The following is a 21,986-nucleotide window of genomic DNA, read 5'->3' on the forward strand; positions in this document are numbered from 1 at the left end:
AGATCCGTTCATCCGTAAAATGCGCGTGTAGCTTGTTCCGTAAACTTGGCAATGTCTTCTATTTTCCAGGACTTAAAAGGGCCGACAAAATAAATGCCACTGTTTCCTCTTTCGCTCTCTCTCTTTCTCTCGCGACAAGAGGAAAACTTTTCCCTTCGGGACCGGCAGCGGCGTTGGCGGGTGAGCTCACTACTCCTGAGGTACCATAAATTTCGACCAATTCCGAAAACGGCCAACTGGAGACTCCGCAGCAACAGAAGACGCATCAGTGTCTCCGGCGCGCAGTCCTCGTCCCTGTGTATGATAATGTAAGACGCTGTTCGCACGCGCAGTATCGAAGCTCGCACGCGCGCAAAGTTATACGAAAGAAAATAAGGGACGATCGCGCACGCGAGTATCAAAGTACGTTCAACCGTATAGTGCCGAGAGCCCGCCGCGCCATCCCTGCTGCAAGCTCGCAAGCTCGCGAGCGCGGCTCAGTCTCGTGTGTGTGTGTGTCTGCCTCGCACACCCACTCTACACGTAAGTATATCACGTATATAGTAGCGGCGTATCGAACGGCGCTTGCGCCTCCGCTCAAGCTTCCGACGTACTATAAAGCAGTGGTCGTGCCAAACTATATACATCTATATATCATCAAAAATACGTGAGTTACTGTAGTCTGTGCACAACCCCCTGCTGGCTGGCTTCTCGAGAGAACGAGCGAGCGCAAGCGCCGCTCGTATAACCCATGCTGCTGCTGGCTATACTGTTGTACCGACTTGCGCGACGCTGCCCTCGAGCTGCTCTCTGTGTATAGCGTGCCGCAGAGTCTCTGCGAGTCACGTTATATACGTTACGTAGAATGATGGTGCACGGCCAGCTGCGCGCTCCCAACACACATACATATATAAAACGATGCTTTAGCTTACAAGTGTGCATGTGTGAGTATGCAGCGAGAGTTATAGTGGCGCTAGGTAAAAAAGGTGTATGCATTCTCTAGCGCGCGGCTATGTATACAGTAAAGCACAGTTCGGGGCTATAAGCTGCGGGACAGAGACGGAGCTTTCGCAAGCTCTCTCTCCCTTATAGCTATATCTCCTGTTTTTTTCCTCGCTCCCTACCGCTGCTCTACTGCTCGAGTTATACTATAGTTTAGCGCGTCAACAAAAAACACGAGCCACTGCTACTGCTATAGTATTATTATCATACTTATATCGCGTTGGTCCTGCTGCAGTCTTAAGCCTCTCTGCTGCTGCTGCTGCTGCAGCACGCCCTATCCAGTCTCTCTCAGGCTAGCCTACTACCTACCTACCTATCTACTATACATATTATACTACTACTGCTGCTGGCCACGAGTGCTGCGCGCGCGAGGAACTGCTGGCGAGTTATAGTAGAGCAGCAGTGTGTCCGCGTCCCTCCCTCGTCGCGTCCCTCTGTATTACTATACACTGCTCAACTGCTGCTGCTGCTGCTGCTGCTGCTGCTACTGCTATACTACTTGGCCGCTGCCGCAAGCTCTATCTCCGTCTCTCCCTCTTACGCTCTTCGTTAAAGCACACGGTGCAGTGTTTCAACCCCCCCGTCGCAGTGTGCGAGTGTGTGTGTGTGTGCAGTGAGTTCCGTCGTCAGTCAGTCATTTCGAATTTTCGCCATTCTCTCTCTCTCTGTCTGTCTTGCACGCAGCTATCTGCACGCAGCCACGCAGCCACGCGCGTTTTAACTGCGCCGCCGTCGGCCGCTCAACTGCAGCAGTCCACGGTGTATGTGTTGGTGGGCTGCATCGTATAGAGAAGTGTGCTTCTGTTTGTTGTTACTGCTGCTGCTGCTCGGCTGTTTTCGTCGTCTGGAGTTCGGCCGTGTCGCACACGGGGAGCACTGCATCATCGCATCGTCGTCGTCGTCAAAGTGTGTCGATCCGCGAGGCATATATATACAGTAGTACTACCAGCAGCAGTAGAGTCTCTCTCTCTCTCTGCATGTCACAGAAAAGACACACCGCGCGCGCGTGACATACCGCAGCGGCAGCAGCAAGACCATCTTCGAGCGATAGCTCTCGCTAACGTGACGATGGCTGTGCCGTATACTACGTTGGGCAATTCGACTTATAAATCGAGTGAGTAAACAATAAATAAAAATATATAACGACGATCGTATATAGTCGGACTCTGTGTACGTCGATTTTTAGTTTTGACATCGAGTCGATTAGCACAGCTAGCACTACTATTACTACTACTACTACTTATAATACTCGTTTTGGAGTAGCAAAGTACTTTATACCCGTCATTTTGGCACATTTACAAATTTTTTCCTGCTGTTCTCACTCATTCATTCGCGTTTTTTATATAGCAGTAGCAGCATTACAGGCACCTATTCAGCGTGTGTCGCGTATAAGCATATACACTTGACAATCCCTAAGCCCAGTGTCATTGTCTCTTTACATTTCTCGTTACACGTCGCATTATTATTATCGTCATTATTATCTTCTTTTTTTTTTTTTGCTTTCACCTATATATTCGCGTGCAAATTATGTAGGTCTCTCTCTCGTCTCTCTCATTCTCATTCTCTCTCCCTCTTTCCTCTTTTCTCTATACATCACGGCACACGATGCGTGGATATATAGATATATTATTGCCCCAAGTTGTGGTATACGGTTGCGCCAGAGAGCAGTGAAAGTCATTGGTTCTCGCGTATATACCTGTGCTCTATGCACGCGCGTTTCCTTGAAAATTTCCGCAGCCCACCCTTCGAGCGCGGCAAAACGCGAAACGTAAAAAGCACAGAGAGAGAAAAAAAAAACGACTGCAAGCTTCACCCGCACACACTCATACTGGTACAAACGAAAAAAAAAAACGAGTTTTGCGCGGGGGTGGTTGGCTGGTTGTTGCCTGCTGCAAAGTGTCACTTTTAACAATTGGCAGCTACGTTCGCGGATGATCGATTTTTTGCGCCGCTAGCTTCGTTAAAACTACTAACTACGCTATACGCGCGCGTGCAGCACAGCGTGGCTCTTTTACGAGAGAAATATGTGTGTTGCGATAGAAATATATTCGTGCTCGCCTGAGCTGATATTATAATTTCTGCAGTATATGTTTTTGTGGCATTAGTACTAAGTTCGCTACTCTTGCTCATGTATGCACGCAATCGATTTCGAGAAAGTAATGCCGGTCAATTTACGAGCACATAAGAATTTTCGCAGTACGCCGTGCGTTGCGTTGCGCGTGTAGAATGATGCACACGAATTTGTGCTTTAACCGCAAAAGTTGGTGTATTGAAAAATGTTTTTTCTATTTTTTTTTTTTTTTTTTCAACCACGAGCTTTTTCGAAAATGATGAATCACCGCGTGTTGTGTGTAAGAGTGTAACGCTACGTTGGTCAAAAATGAAAAACGAGTTCCGCAGTTCTTGCAATTTTTACCATCTCTTTTTTTTACCATATATATCCAAAAAAGCTATTCCATCATCGTACCCTCTCGGCTGGTTTCGTAAATCAATCTCGCGCTAGCGTGACTCCGGATCGTCTCAATTTTTGCTGCCTGCTGTACGCTTAAGCCTCCTCCCTTTTAGATATATGCCAACCAAAAAAGCTCTTGCTCTCCTCGGCGTTATTATATTCAAATTCACTTTAACATCTTTTTCTCTCTCTCAATTATCCGACGTAAGGAATTTTCTTCTTCTTATTCTTCTTCGACTTCACGATCGAACTAACGACCTGAAAGTAAGTAGTACAGCGGGAATATATTATATCGCATATAGCGATGAGGCTCTTTACGAGAATTTAATCGTTTAAATGTTTTTCGAATGTTTTATAATGCACCGCACCCCTCGGAGAGTTTCAACTATTAATGGGAAAAACGTGCCTTTGTCCCCGGTTTTCAGAGCGGCATTTTTTATTTATTCATTGTTTTTTTTCTCTCTCTTTACGTAGTAACAGGTTTTAACCCGTAAATCCAAAATGATGCAGCTATGCAGCATACTGTAACAGCAGCGACCGCCACGCCCTTTATGTATGCCGCGTGCTTCAACCGATATGTTATATGCATCTCGCATATACTTATCCTCCCCTCCTCCCTCGGCATTCTCGAATCGTTTAAAAAATTATTCACGCGCCTCTTTTTCAATCTTTTTTTCTCGCCCCCCGAAAGTTTGCATTATTTAGAATTGCAGCCGATGCGCGGATCGATGGGTATATAGTGAAATCGTGTTTTGCCTGCGAGAATTACGAATTCATTCGTCGCAGAGACCTTTAAAAGCTCTAAACAAGTTTTTTTGTTTTTTTTGCTTTTGTTTTTTTTTTTTTTTTCATTTTCCAACACGTATCAAGTAGTGTGTGAATTTGATTAGCCTGGCTTTAGAAATTTAAAAATGCAAAAAAAAAGCTCCCCGCGCGGCACGACATTTCAAGCGCAGTAGCAGGAGCAGCTGAAACTCAAAGCCGACGATTATTCCTATTACGATCGTACGTGTGCTCGTACGTGGGTATCTACTAAATCCTCGAGGGACGCGACGAACAGCCGAATTTGCCTCGGTTATAGCTCTCGATCTAACTATATACATCCGAGGCTCGATGTCTCTAATTTCGTAACCCATTATCATCCTCGAGAGCCGTCTCTAACACTGCATAAAATATATCTATCGAACGTCTATATATGAGGGGAGATGCTGCATCGGCTCTCCGAAAAATTATGCGCACATCTCGCTACTCACGCGAAAATGTACATGCGTAATTAATTTCGTCCTTATTTTGCAGATCGTCTTCGTCGCTAACTGAGCCGAGCTTTGTGTACGATGCATAAACGTGTATGGATATGAGGAGCCGAGCCAAGCACTAATCTGGAACGACAGGTGTAAAAAAAATAGAAGCAAAAAAGGAGACCGAAGAAATTATGACGACGGCCAAGAGCAAAAAGCGCAACTACGGCGAGAAGTCGAGGCAAAACAACAACAACACCAGCAGTGGTAGTAGTAGCAGCAGTAATAGCGGTGGCAGTATAAGTTGTGGTAGATGCAGCAGGCCTAGACTTCGTCAGACGAGAGGCGCGAATGAGCTTCACGCGATCGTTCGTAAAAGCTGCCGTTGTTGCTGTTGCTACTACCGCTGCTGCTGATCGGGACGAGTAGTGTTCACCACCAGCACCTTTTTTCTTCCTCTTCCTGTTCTTCTTCTTCTACAACTTCTTGTTACTAACTGCTCGTTGGGAGAGAAACGTGTACGGTTAACTGCGTGAGTTCACGGGTCCGATAAAAAAAGAGAGAAGATAAGAGCAGACCAGCCAGCCAGCCAGCCAGCAGGTGCATTTCGCCTCGACAATATGGGAAATGGCATGAATAAGGTAAGGGAGCCATAGCGAGCTATTTTCGATTGTGCAAACCGACCAGAATTTCGATAGCCAGAAAATATTTACAAATATATATCCGAAAATTCGGGTAGTTTTCGATCCAATTGCGACGCGAGCCAGCATATATATAGCTTATACCACATGCCGAGGGGAGGGTGCAATTTTCGATCGGAGCTTTTACACAGGGCCAATCACCTTGAATTCCGATTCTCTCGCTGCAATTTTGCACAGAGAGAAAAATGACAAGCGAGAGACGGCTTGATCGAATTTCACTGTGCTAAGCGATGAGGGGGGCACGTTCGCGAGAGAGAGAGAGAGACACACACATTACCCACGACACGACTTATCGGAGGGAAGGTCGAGCTTAAATTAGCTACTGCTCTCGAGTTCTCGTTTATGATTAAATCGATCCCCAAAAGCTACCTAGTTTCGCTCTCTTTCTCTCTTGTCTGGCCATCGAATTTTTTTTCTATTTTATAATTTTTTTTAATGAGAAAACTGTGCGACAGGTCCGACGGCGAGTTTTTGAAATGATTGTTGTAGAATATTTTTAGCATATTTTTATGCAAGTACTAGATTGAATTTCGAAAAAATACCTGTATGCATTTTTTTGCTTTCATACAGCAGCGAGTAAATGAATCACGATGCAGACACGAATGCATAAATTAAATACACGTTTTACAAGTCAAAACGTAGAAACTCGCGATCTCAGGCATTTAATCAAATGATAATAATTTAAAATAAAATATATTTTAATTAAATTTTGAACTGACCTGAATTCGCGCTCGTATTTCGGGATTCTGAGGAACTTCCGAGTGCTTTATAATATTCTTGCTTTGTTTCTATTTTAGAAAGAATCTCCTCTTCAACTTCCATTTTAACGTAATTTGATGATTCTTCAATCGTAAAAATATATACTTTGTAAATTCTACAATCAAAAGATACTTACTTCTCGTTGATTCGGTAGAAAGATTATTTTTCTAAGGGTGTATCGACCTGCCACTAAATGTCGCGTTGTCAGGAACTGTTCCCGCAAGCGGCCAAAGAATTGAAATCGGCTATATAAGCCAGTATAAACAAGCACTTCTTCACATTACTGATTTGTCTTGCTGAATTGCGTTGCACTTGAAATCGCGCGATATTAAATGCGTGATGAGATTGATTTATCATTAAAAATCCCGAAAAAAAACTACGCGACTTGATAGAGGGATGTTTGAAGATTAATAAAGAACACTGGTAAAATCGAAAACATTATTTTTTCATGTTGTAATAAGCGATTGAAAATGGCAAAATTAGACATTTTTTGACTTGGAATCGCTTATAACTCGAAAAGTATACATTTTAGTCAAAATTACCTAAAATAGGTTTCAGGTAAAAATTTTTAAAATTTCTTTATTTGTTTAAAAAAATCGATTTAAACAAATTGGTGCGGGGTAACCCAAAAGCAAGATTGGTCTCCACATTCCGGGTGTCCTTGCGGAGGGAATGACGCAAAAATTATCCATTACTCTATTTTTCCCACGTTTGCGAAAATATCGCCTCGACTATAGAATATCCATGCGTTAATGTAACGTTAAGCTCTACCGAACAAGAAACTCAAGACTACGAAGCCGTAACAGCATCTTCATATAAATTATCCCGAACTCGTAAGCGTCTCGAATGTATCGATGCTTTTATCAGTCTTCCCATTACGTAGTTTACTCACATAAGTCCAGACGTAAGTAAATTTTTGAGCCTCGTTCGCAAAGTAGGCTTAGAATATTATTATAGATTTCGAAAGCTCTTACGGGAGTCCATTTGCGCTTATTGTTTTCGATCGATCATCATTTAAGCTCTCCAAAGTATTACTTCGCGACCAATAATCGATGTAAATTGAAGTTTCCCCAACTGGCAGTTCGGCGGCGCGTATCGCTGCTCTACATCAATGTCACACAATTCCAACCATTGTATATTTTAAGGCTGCAGATTTCGCTATATATTTATGTAGAAACTGGATGAAGCCCCAAGCTCGATCGAGCGAGAGAAAGGCAAAAGAACGAGTAATGAATCGTACTAATGTAATTGTACCATTCGCGGTCTGGGAAATACTCGAAATACTTTTCGAGTAGATCTCGTAATATAAATACTTGGGCGCACGGTACGATCGATCTTTCTCTCCATACACATTGCAAATCTTTTGTCTGCTGCGCGCGGGGGTTATTCGGCAGAATTTCTCGGGGCTCCGCCTCTGCCCTCTGAAGCTCGACGAACTCGAGACAGAGAGAGAGAGAGAAAGAGAGAGAGAGAGAGAGAGAGAGAGAGAGAGAGAGAGAGATCTCGAAGAATGTGCAGAGAGGCGCGCACGATGATGATGATGATGATATATAGTATAGGTACCGAGTGGCTATACTGCTGTAAGATTCAGTCGCGCGTAATTTCAGTGCATCGGAGTATATATCTCGCATAATTATAATAATCTCCCCGAGTATATATACCTTCTCTCGAGAAGTTACGTCGTCGCCTTTTGCTGCATTTTGTATGTAAAACAAGAGCGCGAAGTGAAAACGGGAAGACATCCTCGAGCTTTTAGCGTTTATTTATAATTGGAGCGTATATTATAAACGGAAAAGATCTTTCGCTTGTTCGATGCCGCATTGCTCTGAATTATGTCTTTGCGATTCGATAGGAAAAAAATAGTGATACACGAACGATTTATGCGGAATAAGTTGACGTTGACGACACTTGTTGCTTTAATTCATCAGTTACACTGTTAAAAAATAACTTTAAACGTGATGCAGATTTCATGTGAAACTAAAGGGATTGAAACTGAATTTTATTTCATGAAATATTCATTACTAATTTACATAAACTATTTGAAAAGTGTAAACTATTTTCGATGCAAAAATGACAAATGAAATATTTGATTTTGTACTCAAATTTAAACATTGTGAATGAAATTAGTCGAAAAATGCATGAAAGTCAATCGTGGTTAAAGCCAGCATCCACCCCTAGATGGCGAGTACCTACATATCTTTGAATCTGTAAGTGGTAAAGTCAAAATAAATGTATAAGTTGAAGCAAGGTTTGATTTTTGTAGGTTTTTCTGTATTTGTTGACTCACAATTAATTCATTGCGAGTATAAAAATAAAACATTTCTTGTACGAATTTCCTCTGACATAATAGAAAATATTAAATATCATCAGTCGCTAAAATTCCAATGATGACTCATGACCAAAATCTCGTTGTATTTAATTCGCGCGAGATTCGAGAGCGAGGCAAATTATAACCCTTCGCAGTCGCGAGCTCACCTCATGCGTACGCGATTGATCTGTCTCCAGCCGCTATTATAGACCGAAAAAACATTTACGCGTCGCCGAGAAATTCATATAAATCCGAGTCGCGCAATCGGATGAATCGTGTGCTGTCGTACTTTCGGGAGTACACAAAATTTTGGACGCGAGCCACGAAGCTCCGTGCATATTATGTACGTACGTGCATACAGCAGCGGTCTCGTGTATAATGCACAACAATAGACATACGGCATGTAGCGCACGTGGATTGGAGGAGGACATCAGGGAGCCAAAACAAAAAAATAATATATCGCGTACTCTCGATCGCGCGCGAAATTTCGGATTAATAAAATTCATGTACGAAGGAGCAGCAGCAGCTCGATGGGAATTGATTTTCTATTTTTTTTTTTTTTTCTTTCGCTCGTTTGGTTGCTCGATTTGGCCGCGAGTCCACCCCCGATAGACGACGAGGTAAACAATGCAAATTTCGAGTGCAATTGAATGAAAAGTCGCGCAGAGCAGTAATAGTAGTACAGCTGCCCAACGACTGCAGCAGTAGATTTTCCCTACTACCAATCGAGTCCGCGGCAAATCGCTGCTGCAACGAACGACCCTTTTGGAAATTCATCTTGCCGCTGCCACACAATGGATGTGGTCGTACGTCGATTGTGCATAGCTCACGTACGTATCGCGCGGAGGCCTGGAGTGTTTATAATGCAAAAGCGCTCGTATTATGTCAAGTAGTCTGTATAGAAATGAGAGCGTCGCGCTGCTGCTGCTCGTCGAAGCATAAGAACGCATAATATGCGCGCTCTAAAATCGATTTTTCGATTTTTGCTCGGCTCTTTTTACTGCGGACCTACAGGCCTACTGCGATACCAATACGTATACATAATGAAAAGGCCATCGCAAGCGCGTGCGATATTTTTTACGGCGTAAAAAAAAAGGCACAAAGAGTCATTAACGAGAAGGTATGGCACGTGTGCTGTTTTTGTTGCAGGTGTTGCCTGGTCTTTACGTGGGCAACTACAGAGACAGCAAGGACGCGGCACAGCTCGAGCGCTTCGAGATAACGCACATATTGGCGATTCACGATGCAGCCAGGCGTCTCCATTCCGTGAGTCGACGCTGCTTTTTCTTTCTAATATTGACGTTCGCTGTGATGTTTATGATTTTTTTATTTCGCCGCGCAGGACAAGCACTATCTGTGCATCATGGCAGCGGACACGCCCGATCAGAATCTCTCGCAGTACTTTTCGATTTGCAACGATTTCATACACTCGGCTCGCTTGAGGGGCGGAAACGTCCTCATACATTGGTAAGTTCATCCCAAAAATAAGAAATTCGAATCAAAAATTAATCCCGTCGCTCTATCTTGACTTCAGTCTCGCGGGAATGTCGCGAAGCGTCACCGTCGCCGTGGCCTACATAATGAGCATAACCGATCTGACGTGGAAGGACGCCCTGAAGGTCGTACGAGTCGGCCGATCGGTGGCCAATCCCAACGTGGGCTTTCAGCAGCAGCTCGAGGACTTCGAGTCGACCCGGCTGCCGGACGAGAGGAGACGTCTGCGCGAACGATTCCCGAGTCTGGCGCTGGCGGCGCAGGACGCCGAGGCCTGCAGGCTGACCCTGATCAATTACGAGGGACTGGCCATGTCGAGGGAGATCTGCGAGGGCAAGTGCGCCATGGGCCGACCTTGTCCCACGGGAATGTGTCGGCAAGCTTCGAAGAGGTATGGATGCATCGATTTTCATTCACATACGCTTTCTTTCTTTCATACTTCTTATTTCGCACCGTTGTAGTTGAAGAGAGCACGCATATTACTTTGAAACGAAAAATTGATCGCAAAAAGTTTACGTGAACGAAACTTTGGACAATTTATAATTACATGGCTTGATGTGTGTATCACGATGTCGAGTGCAGTTTGAGCAAATACATAATATTGAAAGCTTTAAGTATGATATATAACTAACACTATTAACTTTCTAATGGTGCACCCTCGATGTAAACAAATATAAAATAGATCTCTCAAGCAGACCAAGCAACATTGTGATGAATTTTTCGTTTCTCTCTTTCTCTCTACCTTGTAGCTAAAACAAAAAAATTCAAAAATGCATAAAACGAAAATTAGCAAATGAATAACTAAGAATCAAAAATCAAAAAAAAAAAAAAAAACGATCGAAAAATGCAATTGCTTGTGGCCTGCAATTAGAAACCTGCGCAGAAAATCGTCGACGTCGAGTCAGAGCAGTTGCGGCAGCGGCGGCAGGACGCCGCCCCAGACGCCGAGGCTGCTGCCCTCGGCGCCGCCCTCGCCGGCAATGCCGAGATCGGCCAGCAGCATGTCGGCCTGCATCAGGCCCAGAAACGGCCCTGCGGGTTTACATTATTATACGGGATCGTCGGCGCCGCCATCGAGGTAATTTCGGAGTTCGTTTAATCCTGGTAGAAATGCTCGAAAATGGCCCGCGATGGTCAAAAAATGACCCTTTAAAATGATTCGAAATAAATAATTGACCGATTGGCTACAGTTTTTTTTGCTATTCTTATAGGTTACATTTGTGTTCAAAATATTGAGCGCATTTTAAATTACCTAAAAATGGCAATTAAACTGTTTCAATAAATGTAGACTATAGTTTCAACCGCTGTAAGTACGATACTTCAAGCCTTCGCCACTAGATTGCGAGTACCTATATATCTGTAAATCTGCAAGTAACAAAGTCAAAATTATAATATAAGTCGGATAAGTCAAAGCTAGATTTTGAAATGCAAACTTTGAAATCACATTCACGTCTATAAGAAATATCAGTAATGACAATGTTTCTGGAACAAATTCAATGTAATTTAATTGTTTCACAAGATTCAAACTCGTTTCAACCAATTGAAATAATGATAACACTTTAAGATCACACCACTAGATGGCGAGTACCTTTATTTAAGTAAATCTGCAAGTGGTAAAGCGAAGATAATTGTACAAGTCAAACGTAAAAAAACCAGTTTAAACCGTTTTGAAATTTTGAAACAATTTGCAACCACTATAAATAAGTTAATTAAATTTTAAGCCTCTATAACTAGATGGCTAGTACATTTATGCGTAAATCTGCAAGTGACGAAGAAAAAATAACGGTATAAATCAAAGCTGAATTTTAAAATATACCATTTGGTCAGTTAGTTTATTCCTCGACAGCTAGCCTCAAAATGTCGAGCATTTCTACCACTGCGCACTCTCCTCTTTCATTCTTTCAAGTGCCCAATTCATACGCGTATGCTTGTGTGTATGTGTACAGAATGACATCGCGCGTCGACCTGTCCGGAGCCGTGGCCTGCAGCTCGACGAGCGGCGGCGGAAGCACCTCGAGCCTGTCGGCGATCGGCCGATCGGCGCCCATCAGCTCGACGGCCACGTCGCCCTGGAGGTACGCCGTGTCGGGTGGTGGTTCTGCCCCGGCGACTCCGCGCACGACGCCCCCGGCCTCGCCCCAGCACTATCCGCGTCGACTTTCGGGCAGGCCGAGTCCGGCGGTGCTGCCCCAGAGCGGACTCGTCAAGAGCGAGGCCTCCACGCCGATGACGTAGCACAGGCCTGTCTTTCCCCCCGGCGGAGGTGGTGGAAGTAACAATTCTTCGATGTACAATGCCGCGGGTGGTGCCGTTAACGCGTACGGTGGTGCGACGACTGCGACTGCCGCCTTGTACGGGGGTGGCGGCTACGGACCGAGCCAAGTTAATTACGGTGTCGCGGGCACGACGTCGATGCAGGCACCTTATAACGATCATTACGGCTACGGACGTTCGCGCTCGTATCAGCACATTTGCCGGGACGGTGGATGCTATTGCGGTGCTGGTGGCGCTGGTAGTAGCGTCAACGACACGACGATGCATCAGCATCAGTATCAACAAAGTCAACAGCAGCAGCAAGTCTACGGGAGTTCCAGCAGCGCCTGCAGTCTCGGCACTGCCCAGGGACGTTACAATTACGGCAACAACGGCAGTCGCTCTTGAGTACGATTTACAGCGGCGAGCTACCGATCGAACGATCTTTTTTAGAGCAGCTGCGTCGATAATCCGAAAAGTCGCTGACTGACTGGTGCGCGAGACGCCGGGCGTCTTCGATAAGTGCAGTGAGCAGCAACTTTATGTATGATAAATTTTTGTACGTGCGATGATGTAGACGTTATAATTAACATAAAATCGTATTCGTATAGCGGCGCACAATAATTACATTCGCGTAAGTCGTAGGAAAATTTAAGCAAAAAAATTTAAAAGATAGCACCTTATCGCTTATTATGCATAAATAACATAATTGTTGCGAGTGTATAGAGAGAACGGGTTTTTTGGTTGTAATGACCGTCCATTGTTATTACAGATATAATTGTTACACAGCATCTATATACCGATAAATATATACAAGGATATATAATGATATATGTTTACCATTGTTGAACCGTGTATAATTTTTATCGATTGTTATGATTATTAGCGACAAGAAAGGTTCATCCTGCATACATATTGTCAAATAACGAGTCCATGTATACGCATTTCTAAATCGAGCAGGAGCGCTACACGCTCCTTGTATACAGCGCACTGGCGTTTTTTATTATATACGACGCTTCATTCGTCTAATACGCTTTTTTCACAACGTAGCTTGTAACTACGACACGATGTTGCTTTTTTTAATCACACAGCATGTGGAACGTATATAATAATGTTAAGTTTGTACATTGCGGAGAAAGAGACGATGTATATAATGTAGAAAATACTAGCCAAAACGAAGGTGTGTAAATTCGCAAATGTCGCCATGATAATAAACAAAATATACGTACCGACTTGTGTATTATATAATAATCGTGCTACGATCAGGAAAATAACACTGTGTTGCACACATTTTAATAAACGTTTACATTATTTAGCTGGGCAGTAGTGAATAAGTCGAGGAAAACGAAGTTATAAAGCACACGATTCATGTATCCTAATACACGACTCATATACATAAAGGGTAAATTAATGCTTTGTAGAAAATACCTCGCAAAAGCATACCGTTAAGAACTATTATACGACGAATTGTAAAATAATAAGACTTCGATGTATTTCCTTATTAAAAAATAACAAAATAAGTATGAATTGTTATCCATATCATCGATCGAATGGCAATTGAGTCGAGCAAGAACAATAATTTCTCTATATTTTATCGGGTTGCGTTGTATAAAATATATAACACGTGCGTTACGCGTAGATTCGAAGACAAAGAAAAAAAATACGAAGAAGTTTTGGACCAAATCTTTAGACTGTTATGTGCGAGAGCGTTCCGAAGAGGGAGAGAGAGTGAGAGTTATTTTTATTTTTTAGACAAAAACGAACGAGCAGGTCTTCTTATTATACGTACACACCCGCGTACCGTTTTTAGTCACGATAATGCACCGTGTTATGTAGATACAACATGCCAAAGAAAAAAAAGGAAAAAAAAGAAGAAAAAAGAAGAAAAAAATTATTGGTCAATCTATTCCGCGTTACACTGTGTGCGATAACGAGTTTTATTATTCACTAGATTATGATATATAATGATATATATGATATACTGATTTACTACGCAAGCCGCAGTATTTTTGATACGTCTGAAAAATGATTATAATAATGATACGAAAGAAAAATAAAAAAAAGAAAAAAAAGAATATGTATATCTGTGATGCGAACACGAAACACATCATTAGCTTCCGCGTTCTTCGGATTGGTTTATTGAAAAAAAAAAAAAAAAATTGAAACGAAGCAACCAAAAGTAGTATAAATATCCGCGAAATCCACTGACCTCGCGTTATACGCGTGTATCAAAAGCTTTAAACGATTAACATGCCTGGATCTTTCAGCAATTATATAAATAAACAAAAGAGACGAATAAGAGTCAATGTTAAAATTTACTGTGCGATAAAAAGAAAAAAACATATAGTCGTAGAAAATAATACCGAGTCAATCCATTTTACACGCGCAGACGCCCACGCATCGATGCGATAAAAAAACAAAAAACCATAGCTGAAAAGATTAAATCGTTAAAAATTAATCAACTATTACAGCTGTAAGAGTAATAAAGCAGCTCGAAAGGTAGCCCGTTAGATTTAACATCACAGCATATCTAAAAAAAAATTTTCTATTACTTAACGATCGTAGTTTCAAATTGTCGATACAAGAGAACATAGAGAAAAGAATCGAAGGGTTGACTCGAGACTGAAGGGACGTTATTGCAAAAAAAAATTGTAAATTTAATAAGCAATAATATGTATGATAAAAAATGATGTTCAGAGAACGATAGATTCGACAATTATGCTCTGGTTCGACAACCAATTTTGTTTAGGGAAACCATCAAAAAATTATAGAGCAATACACGTACTGATGTGACGACAAAGGAATGACTTACACTCATACATAGAAAGATGAGTTGACGATGTATGTGTTTACACACATTACAACTATATTCGCGCAGTTTCGTACCTGAAATGAATATTGAAAAAAAATGTTATCACCCATGCACACGAAAATAATAAAAACCATATAGTTTTTACAAGTGAGAAAAATTTGAAAAACGCTAAACCACTACAAAAATAATAATACAAATAATAGGACTACATAAATATCAACATTTGTCCGTTTTTACACCGCGTGTTTCAGTGACATCGACATTTCATATTTTGCTCGTCCTCGCATAGTGATTTTGATTTCTTATGAGTTTTCCTTTAAATTTTGAAAATAGACAGTTTCATAATGTACAACGCATAAAGTTATTGTCCGCATTTGCCGAAATGTTATTCTGAAAAAAGTACAGGAGAAACATGTAATGACTATCCAAAGATGAATAATAAAATAAAAATAATTGTTTTTGACAACAATAAATCTGTGTGTTGAGTTTCTGAATTTTTTATCCTATAAAATAAAACCCTGAACATGTGTGATTGCCTGAAATTGCCGCATTGAAGTAAGACGGAACAGCTACTGGTGCTACTCCAAGCTAGTGCGATTCATAGGCAACGCTTACACGTTCTTATTTTTTTCGTATATTAATGCTAGTATAAGGAATAACTAATCCTTTCATCCGAATAAATCATGAAAAACCTAACATAACAAAATAGTACGTCACTCGTGCGCGAAGTGGGTGATTTTCGCACGAGTCTCAGTTTGTCGCCCAAGCGCTGTAAGGCTCGGCCACTAATTACACGTACTCTGGGACTTTTCTGTTTTTTACGACCTAGGGCAGTAATATACTATTTCTTTTTATTCGCAAATTTCAAAACTCATTCTTTAAAACAAATATTTTTTTTTATGAAACCTGTGTTTTTTCTTTCGTTCAATAATTCACGACTTTTTATCATCAAATATTTTGACTATACTGGGTTCGGAAATATTGTAAAATTTTAAGTCAAAGCTGGCTATTAAAATATTTTGTCGAAACTTTTTTCTCAAAGTTTAACATCTCAAAAGATCGTGTCAACTTGTATTTTAATTGAACACTATACCTTACCATTTAGAATTGTACATTTCTCAGGAGTAGGTCTACTGTTGGAGAGACAATTCAAGAACAAAACGAAAAATAATTTTTCATAAGTATACAAGTTTTATTGTAATATTCATGAACTTTATACCATTCTTATAGTCTTGGAGACTCTGCTTTTTTTACATAATTTTTTACTTAGATAAATTAGATCTTGAAAAACGATTCGGTCAAATTTATCCCTTGCTGGTGCCTTTTTTAGAGACATCAGCACATACATGGCCTTTCCGGACTGGTATAAAGAAATATGGATCGCTGGTATCATTTGTTTTTTACGCCATGTTGTTTATATCCACGGTAATTCAGTTTTTTTTAATTAATGTCAATTTTAATCAAAAATGTTTTGAATATTTCATATTTTTATATGATTAATTTGAAATAGTAAAAAATTTATATGAACCGTTATTATTTGCAGTTCATTTATTTAGCTGAAATATTGAGCAAAAATGAAATAGAATTGAATAAAGTATATAAGTAATAAGTAATAACTATTTTTGACAAAATACTAATACTTAAGTATTTTACTTAGTAATACTTCTTCAAATGTGTAGATTCAAAATAGCTTTTATTTCTATCAGTCTCATTAATTGAAAATAAAATTATGTAATGAACAATTGATTTTTGCACCGTCTTTATACAGGCGCTTTATCTCTCCTGTATAATAATAACAAATCCAAAAGCCCTACAAAACATAAATTTCTCTCTCCTTCAAACTTTTCAATTGCTCCATTGAATATATAGGAATTATTTTACTGGTACTTTCTTTTCCTCCTTCGTCATCATCATCAAATGATCCCTCATTTAATTTTTGTTTTTAATTTTACATATCAGCAACTATTTCTTGCTCAATTCTTTCTCCAAGTGCTGATACATGATCAACAGAAACATATTCTTCCCAATCCTAATATCTATCAATTTCTTCAACTATCTGTATAACCGGTTCAAAAAAAATTGGGAAGCCAACCTTCCCGAAACAGGAAAGAAACTTATTCACAATACTTACTTGCGATACATTGATGTGTAATGTAAATAATTTTTCAGTCTATCATTTCGAATTATCGAAGTAAATTTATATGATATCTAGACTCTAAATGCCAAATTTCATTTCAAATTATCTAAATTTCGAATAATGATGTTGTTCGAATTATCGAGGTAAATTAACATCAAATTCACATCGAAAACGCTAAAAACAGAGGTTGAATTCGAATTATCGAGAATTTTGAATTACCGAAGTTTTACAGTATATGAACTTAATTACAAATAACATAATCATAAATGATTTTCGCATCGTCCCTCGAATACAGTGATCATGTATATGATAAAAACAAATTAGTTTGAATGTTGTCTCTACCGATGAAACAAGCCAAAATACTTGAAAGATAAATTTTAGTCGTTCAATTTTCGTGACACTAAATAGAAGAATCCATCGTTCAATTTAAGCAGCAAAATGGATAAAAGTGAGAGGAAACCCGAAGGAGTTGTCTCAAATGATCGTTTGAGTGAACACGTCATTATTCTTTCATCGAGCTTAATAACACATCGAGATACGATTCACATTGAACAAAAAAATTACGCATGTGGCAAGTGTGAAAAAAAATTTGAGTTTCGAAGTCATTTGAGTAGACATCAAATATCAGAACACAATGTTCACAAGGATTTTGCATGCGACCAATGCAACAAGAAATTTGTGAAAAAATCGACTTTGTTCACGCATCAAAAATTTTTACACAAAGATGGTTATGCATGCAACAAGTGTGAAAAGAAATTTGAAAATAAATCGACTTTATTCAAGCACAAAAAAATATTCCACGAAGTTTTTAAAGATTACTTGTGTGAAAAGTGCGCTAAAAAATTTGGAAATAAACAGAGTTTGGTCTTGCACATAAAAAGAGTACACAACGATCGCAAAGATTACTTATGTGACAAGTGTGGAGGGAAATTTAAAAAAAAATCTCATTTGTTATTCCACCAAAAGATAGAACACGAACGTCGTAAAGATTACACACACGATAAACGCGAGAGAAAGTTTGAAAAACAGCCAAATTCAATAAGCCACAAAAAAATATTACACAAAGTTTTTAGAGATTACTTGTGTGAAAAGTGTGAGAAAAAATGTGGAAATAAATCCGATTTGTTGAAGCATCAAAGGACACTCCACAAATGTCACAAAGATAAGCGTGAGCGTAAACTGGTACAGAAATTGGATTCTTTGAGTCTCCAAAATATATTTCACAAACACTCCAAGGATTACGCATGTGACAATTGTGAAAAGATATTTGTTTATAAATTGAGTTTTTTCAAACATCAAAAAACAGTCCACGAAGGTCGCAAAGATTTTACATGGGATCAATCCGAGGAAAAATTTGGACACAAACATCATTTGCTGGAGCCCAAAAAAACAGTCCACGAGGATCGCAAAGATCACGCATGCGACAAGTGCGAGAAGAAATTTAGTTTTCGAACCAATTTGATCAGACACCGAAAAATATTTCATGAAAATCGTAAAGACTTTTCATGCAACAAGTGCGAGAAAAAATTTGGATTAAAATCAGATTTGTTGAAGCACCACAGGGCAGTCCACGAGGGTCGCAAAGATTTTTCATGCAACAAGTGCGAGAAGAAATTCGGAGGTAAATCAGATATGTTGAGGCACCATCGGAGAGTACACGAATGTCGTTACGATTATGCATGTGATAAATGCGAGACAAAATTTGATCAAAAATCTAATTTGCTTTTACACCAAAAGATTGTCCACGAGGGTTGCAAAGATTTCGCATGTGATAAGTGCGAAAAAAAATTCGGAAAGAAAAGTAATTTGCTCAGACACCAAAATACAGTCCACAAGAATAACAAAGATTTCGCATGCGACGATTGTGAAAAGAAATTCGGACAAAAATCAGATTTGTTGAAACACTATAGAACAATACACAAAGGTCGCAAAGATTTTGTATGTGATAAATGCGAAAAAAAATTTGGAAGTAAATCGGATTTGTTTAAGCACCAAAAAACAGTCCACGAAGGTCAGAAAGATTTTATTTGCGACGATTGCGAGAAGAAATTTGGACAAAAAGTGAATTTGCTCCGTCATCAAAAGACAATACATAAAGGCCGTGCAGTACAATAAATGGTAAAAAAGACTTTGGTGTATTCTCTTAAAAAATATAATTTGTTGTTCATACACTACGAAAATTGAGTTTCTTCGTTAATATTTCATTAGTTTTAAAGTTTAAAAAGCCCTTATAAACTCTAGTAAACTTGAATAAAAAGTCCATTAATACCATTTTCTTTTTCTTTTTCTTTGAAGAGTTACAGTATCTAAATGAATAGTAGTTATTACTGATGATTTAGCTAGCCAGATCTCATAAATACCTGTCGTCTTCCCAAATTTTTTTACCTTTCACAAGAGTTTCATCAGCAGTATCTATATCGATCTTAGTTTGAGTCATCATGTTAAAGTGGTGAATTTCGAATACAAAGTAATATTTCCTTTATTTAATTTAACTTTATGAAAAAATTCTTAGATCGATATGAAGCATCATAATATCGTTCAAAACTTTTTCAACTGCGGTGGATATATTGAAAATTTTAGTGGGTCATCAAGCTTGAATTTGACGCACAAAACAAACTACGATGCAAATTAAAATTTTTTGATATCGCAGCTAGTACTAAGTTTAAAAAAAAATTTGTTTAATAGTGTTTATGTTTCTTCAAGTAAGCAATGAAACTAAAACGCTATAAAGGTTTATAAACATTTATTAGTCTGAAATTCAATCTTTTATTTAAATTTATTATAAAAGTTTTTAAAACTTTATATAAAGTTATACATAAATTCAATTTACATAACACTATATTTGTGATTTTCTATCTCGAAGAGGAACAACTTAAAAGAAAAATCATCCAGGATCGCAATTTTCTTACGTTTTAAACCTTATGATCTTAAAACCACATCTAGAGCTAAGATTTAAACATTTTGGGAAATAAGAATCAGTCTCAAATATATCTGTGACACGAAATACGAAACACATCATTCTTCAAAATTTTTTGAAAAAAACATGTCTGGATCTTTCCATAAGTGTAAATAAACAAAAGAGACAAATAAAAAAAGTCAATGTTGAAATTGATTGTGTGTTATAATAAAAAACATATAAGTTGTAAAAACAATACCGAGTCAATCAATTTTACACCTCCAGACGCTCATTAAAAAAACCATAGCTGAAGATTGAATCGTTAAAAACTAATCAACCATTACATAAGAATAATAAAACAGCTTGAAAGGTAGCCTGTTAGATTTGACATTGCAGCGTATCTTAAAAAAATTTTTCTATTACTGAACAATCGTATTTTCAAATTTAAAAAAAGAGAGAAAACTTTTACGATTAGATTTGAGACTGAAAAGACGTTATTGCAAAAAAGAAATTGTAAATCCACTGAGCAATTCTATGCAGTTATAATTAAAATGACGTTCTTAGAACATTGAATTTGATTGCTATGTTTTGTTTGAGATTAACCTTAGTTTGACAACAATAAATTTGTGTATTAAATCTCTGCATTTTTGATTCTATCTAATAAAATCATATTTAGAGCTTAATTTTTCATGGTTTTGTGGATATTTATTTAAATAAAAGCATTGTGCTGATGTATACTAATATATTTCATGACTATATGTGTATAATTACTTAAATGGAATATTGTACACAACCGTGCTTCAAAGAATAGTCTTTGAAAAACTATCCTTTGGAAGAATGTATAAATATATAAATATTTGAACAATTAAAACAATATCATAAATTACTTTGACACCATTATACTTGTCGTTGCAATGCTCCGTCAATAATTTTGTTCAATTTTCTGTTTCTCCAATCCATCGAGACATCATCCAGATGATTATCAAAGTCGTATAAATCTCTGTACCTCTCATCTTTGTTTAGTTTGTAGAGAGCTTTCAAAAGTGTATCATCACCTTCATATCGTATACTAAAATAAGGTTCTTTTTTTTAGTAATTTTTCCAAAAAGTGTGTACACTTTGAAAGAAAATAAACTTACCTAGCTCTGTCTTTGACCTTCCATTTGCCATCTGAATACTGTGAAACCTTAAGCGCAAATCTGTCCATATCAATGGACAATTCTTTATTGTCAACCATGGCTATGATGGCATGATCAAAGTTCTCAGCTAACTTTTCTGATATAGCTCTGTGTGCTGGTTTGTCAATGCTGTTGGAACAAAAATCAACGGTAAGTATTCTAATCCATGAAAAATCATCCGAGTACAACAATAAAAAACATACCTAGTGTCATTGATGTTTTCGTTGGCTGCATAGTAGCCAGCTATCTCCAAATTCAGTTCTGTGGCCAATTGTTCAACCTTTGTATAACAGAAAAAGCGCCGTGTGTCACTTCATTGTTCGTTCCAGACAATAAAAAAAACAAAACAAAACGTAGTGGTAGAGGAGTAAAATTCTTACCGTGTTGAGAGCGAGCTCGCCCATGGGTGCCAAGTGCAGACTTATGTGAAACAGGGGCACGGCGTCGACAATGGACAGCTCGCCGTTGCTGTACTTGCCGAGCAGCAGACCGTTGATGGCACAGTGCGGATACTTGATGGCGTGCAGAAGGACCTTGGCGTAAGCCCTGGCCGAAAACTTGACGTCCGTCATCGCGAGTGCAATTGATTAAAAAATGCGAAATTATTTCAATGGACGCACGAGACGTGTACTATGCAACGAATGACTGATGGTGTGACACACGTCCGTACTTCGTCGTCGTCGTCTGTTCTGCTGTGTGTTTGTATAAAACGGATAGGTTAAGTTCGATTATTTATATTATATGTAGTCCACACTACTGCACACGCTCCACCTATGT

General features: G+C 39.2%; 2 protein-coding genes across 3 annotated transcripts; one reads left to right on the forward strand and one right to left on the reverse strand.

Moving 5' to 3' along the window:
- The first annotated feature begins 1,935 nt into the window (after positions 1 to 1,935).
- Positions 1,936 to 15,471, forward strand: LOC106657187 (dual specificity protein phosphatase 15-like). 2 transcript variants are annotated; one of them, XM_014378564.2, is made up of 7 exons: positions 1,936 to 2,095; positions 4,730 to 5,312; positions 9,589 to 9,705; positions 9,782 to 9,906; positions 9,974 to 10,324; positions 10,805 to 11,011; positions 11,880 to 15,471. In XM_014378564.2, exons 2-7 carry the CDS (start codon positions 5,292 to 5,294, stop codon positions 12,166 to 12,168), a joined length of 1,110 nt encoding a protein of 369 aa, XP_014234050.1. In that variant the 5' UTR covers positions 1,936 to 2,095; positions 4,730 to 5,291; the 3' UTR covers positions 12,169 to 15,471. The 2 variants fall into 2 exon arrangements, with proteins under 2 accessions (XP_014234050.1, XP_023318750.1); XM_023462982.1 differs by lacking the exon at positions 1,936 to 2,095 and adding an exon at positions 3,526 to 3,697.
- A 5,287-nt stretch (positions 15,472 to 20,758) lies between these two features.
- LOC106656982 (ER membrane protein complex subunit 8/9 homolog) lies at positions 20,759 to 21,918 on the reverse strand. The gene is made up of 4 exons (XM_014378209.2): positions 21,590 to 21,918; positions 21,413 to 21,489; positions 21,171 to 21,338; positions 20,759 to 21,100 (listed from the first exon to the last, which is right to left on the reverse strand). The coding sequence occupies exons 1-4, from the start codon at positions 21,779 to 21,781 to the stop codon at positions 20,929 to 20,931; spliced, it is 609 nt and encodes a 202-aa protein (XP_014233695.1). The 5' UTR covers positions 21,782 to 21,918; the 3' UTR covers positions 20,759 to 20,928.
- Positions 21,919 to 21,986: the final 68 nt, after the last annotated feature.

Source organism: Trichogramma pretiosum, unplaced genomic scaffold (genome assembly GCF_000599845.2).
Source record: "Trichogramma pretiosum strain Unisexual culture from Peru unplaced genomic scaffold, Tpre_2.0 scaffold14, whole genome shotgun sequence".
Classification (NCBI taxonomy): Eukaryota; Metazoa; Arthropoda; class Insecta; order Hymenoptera; family Trichogrammatidae; genus Trichogramma; species Trichogramma pretiosum.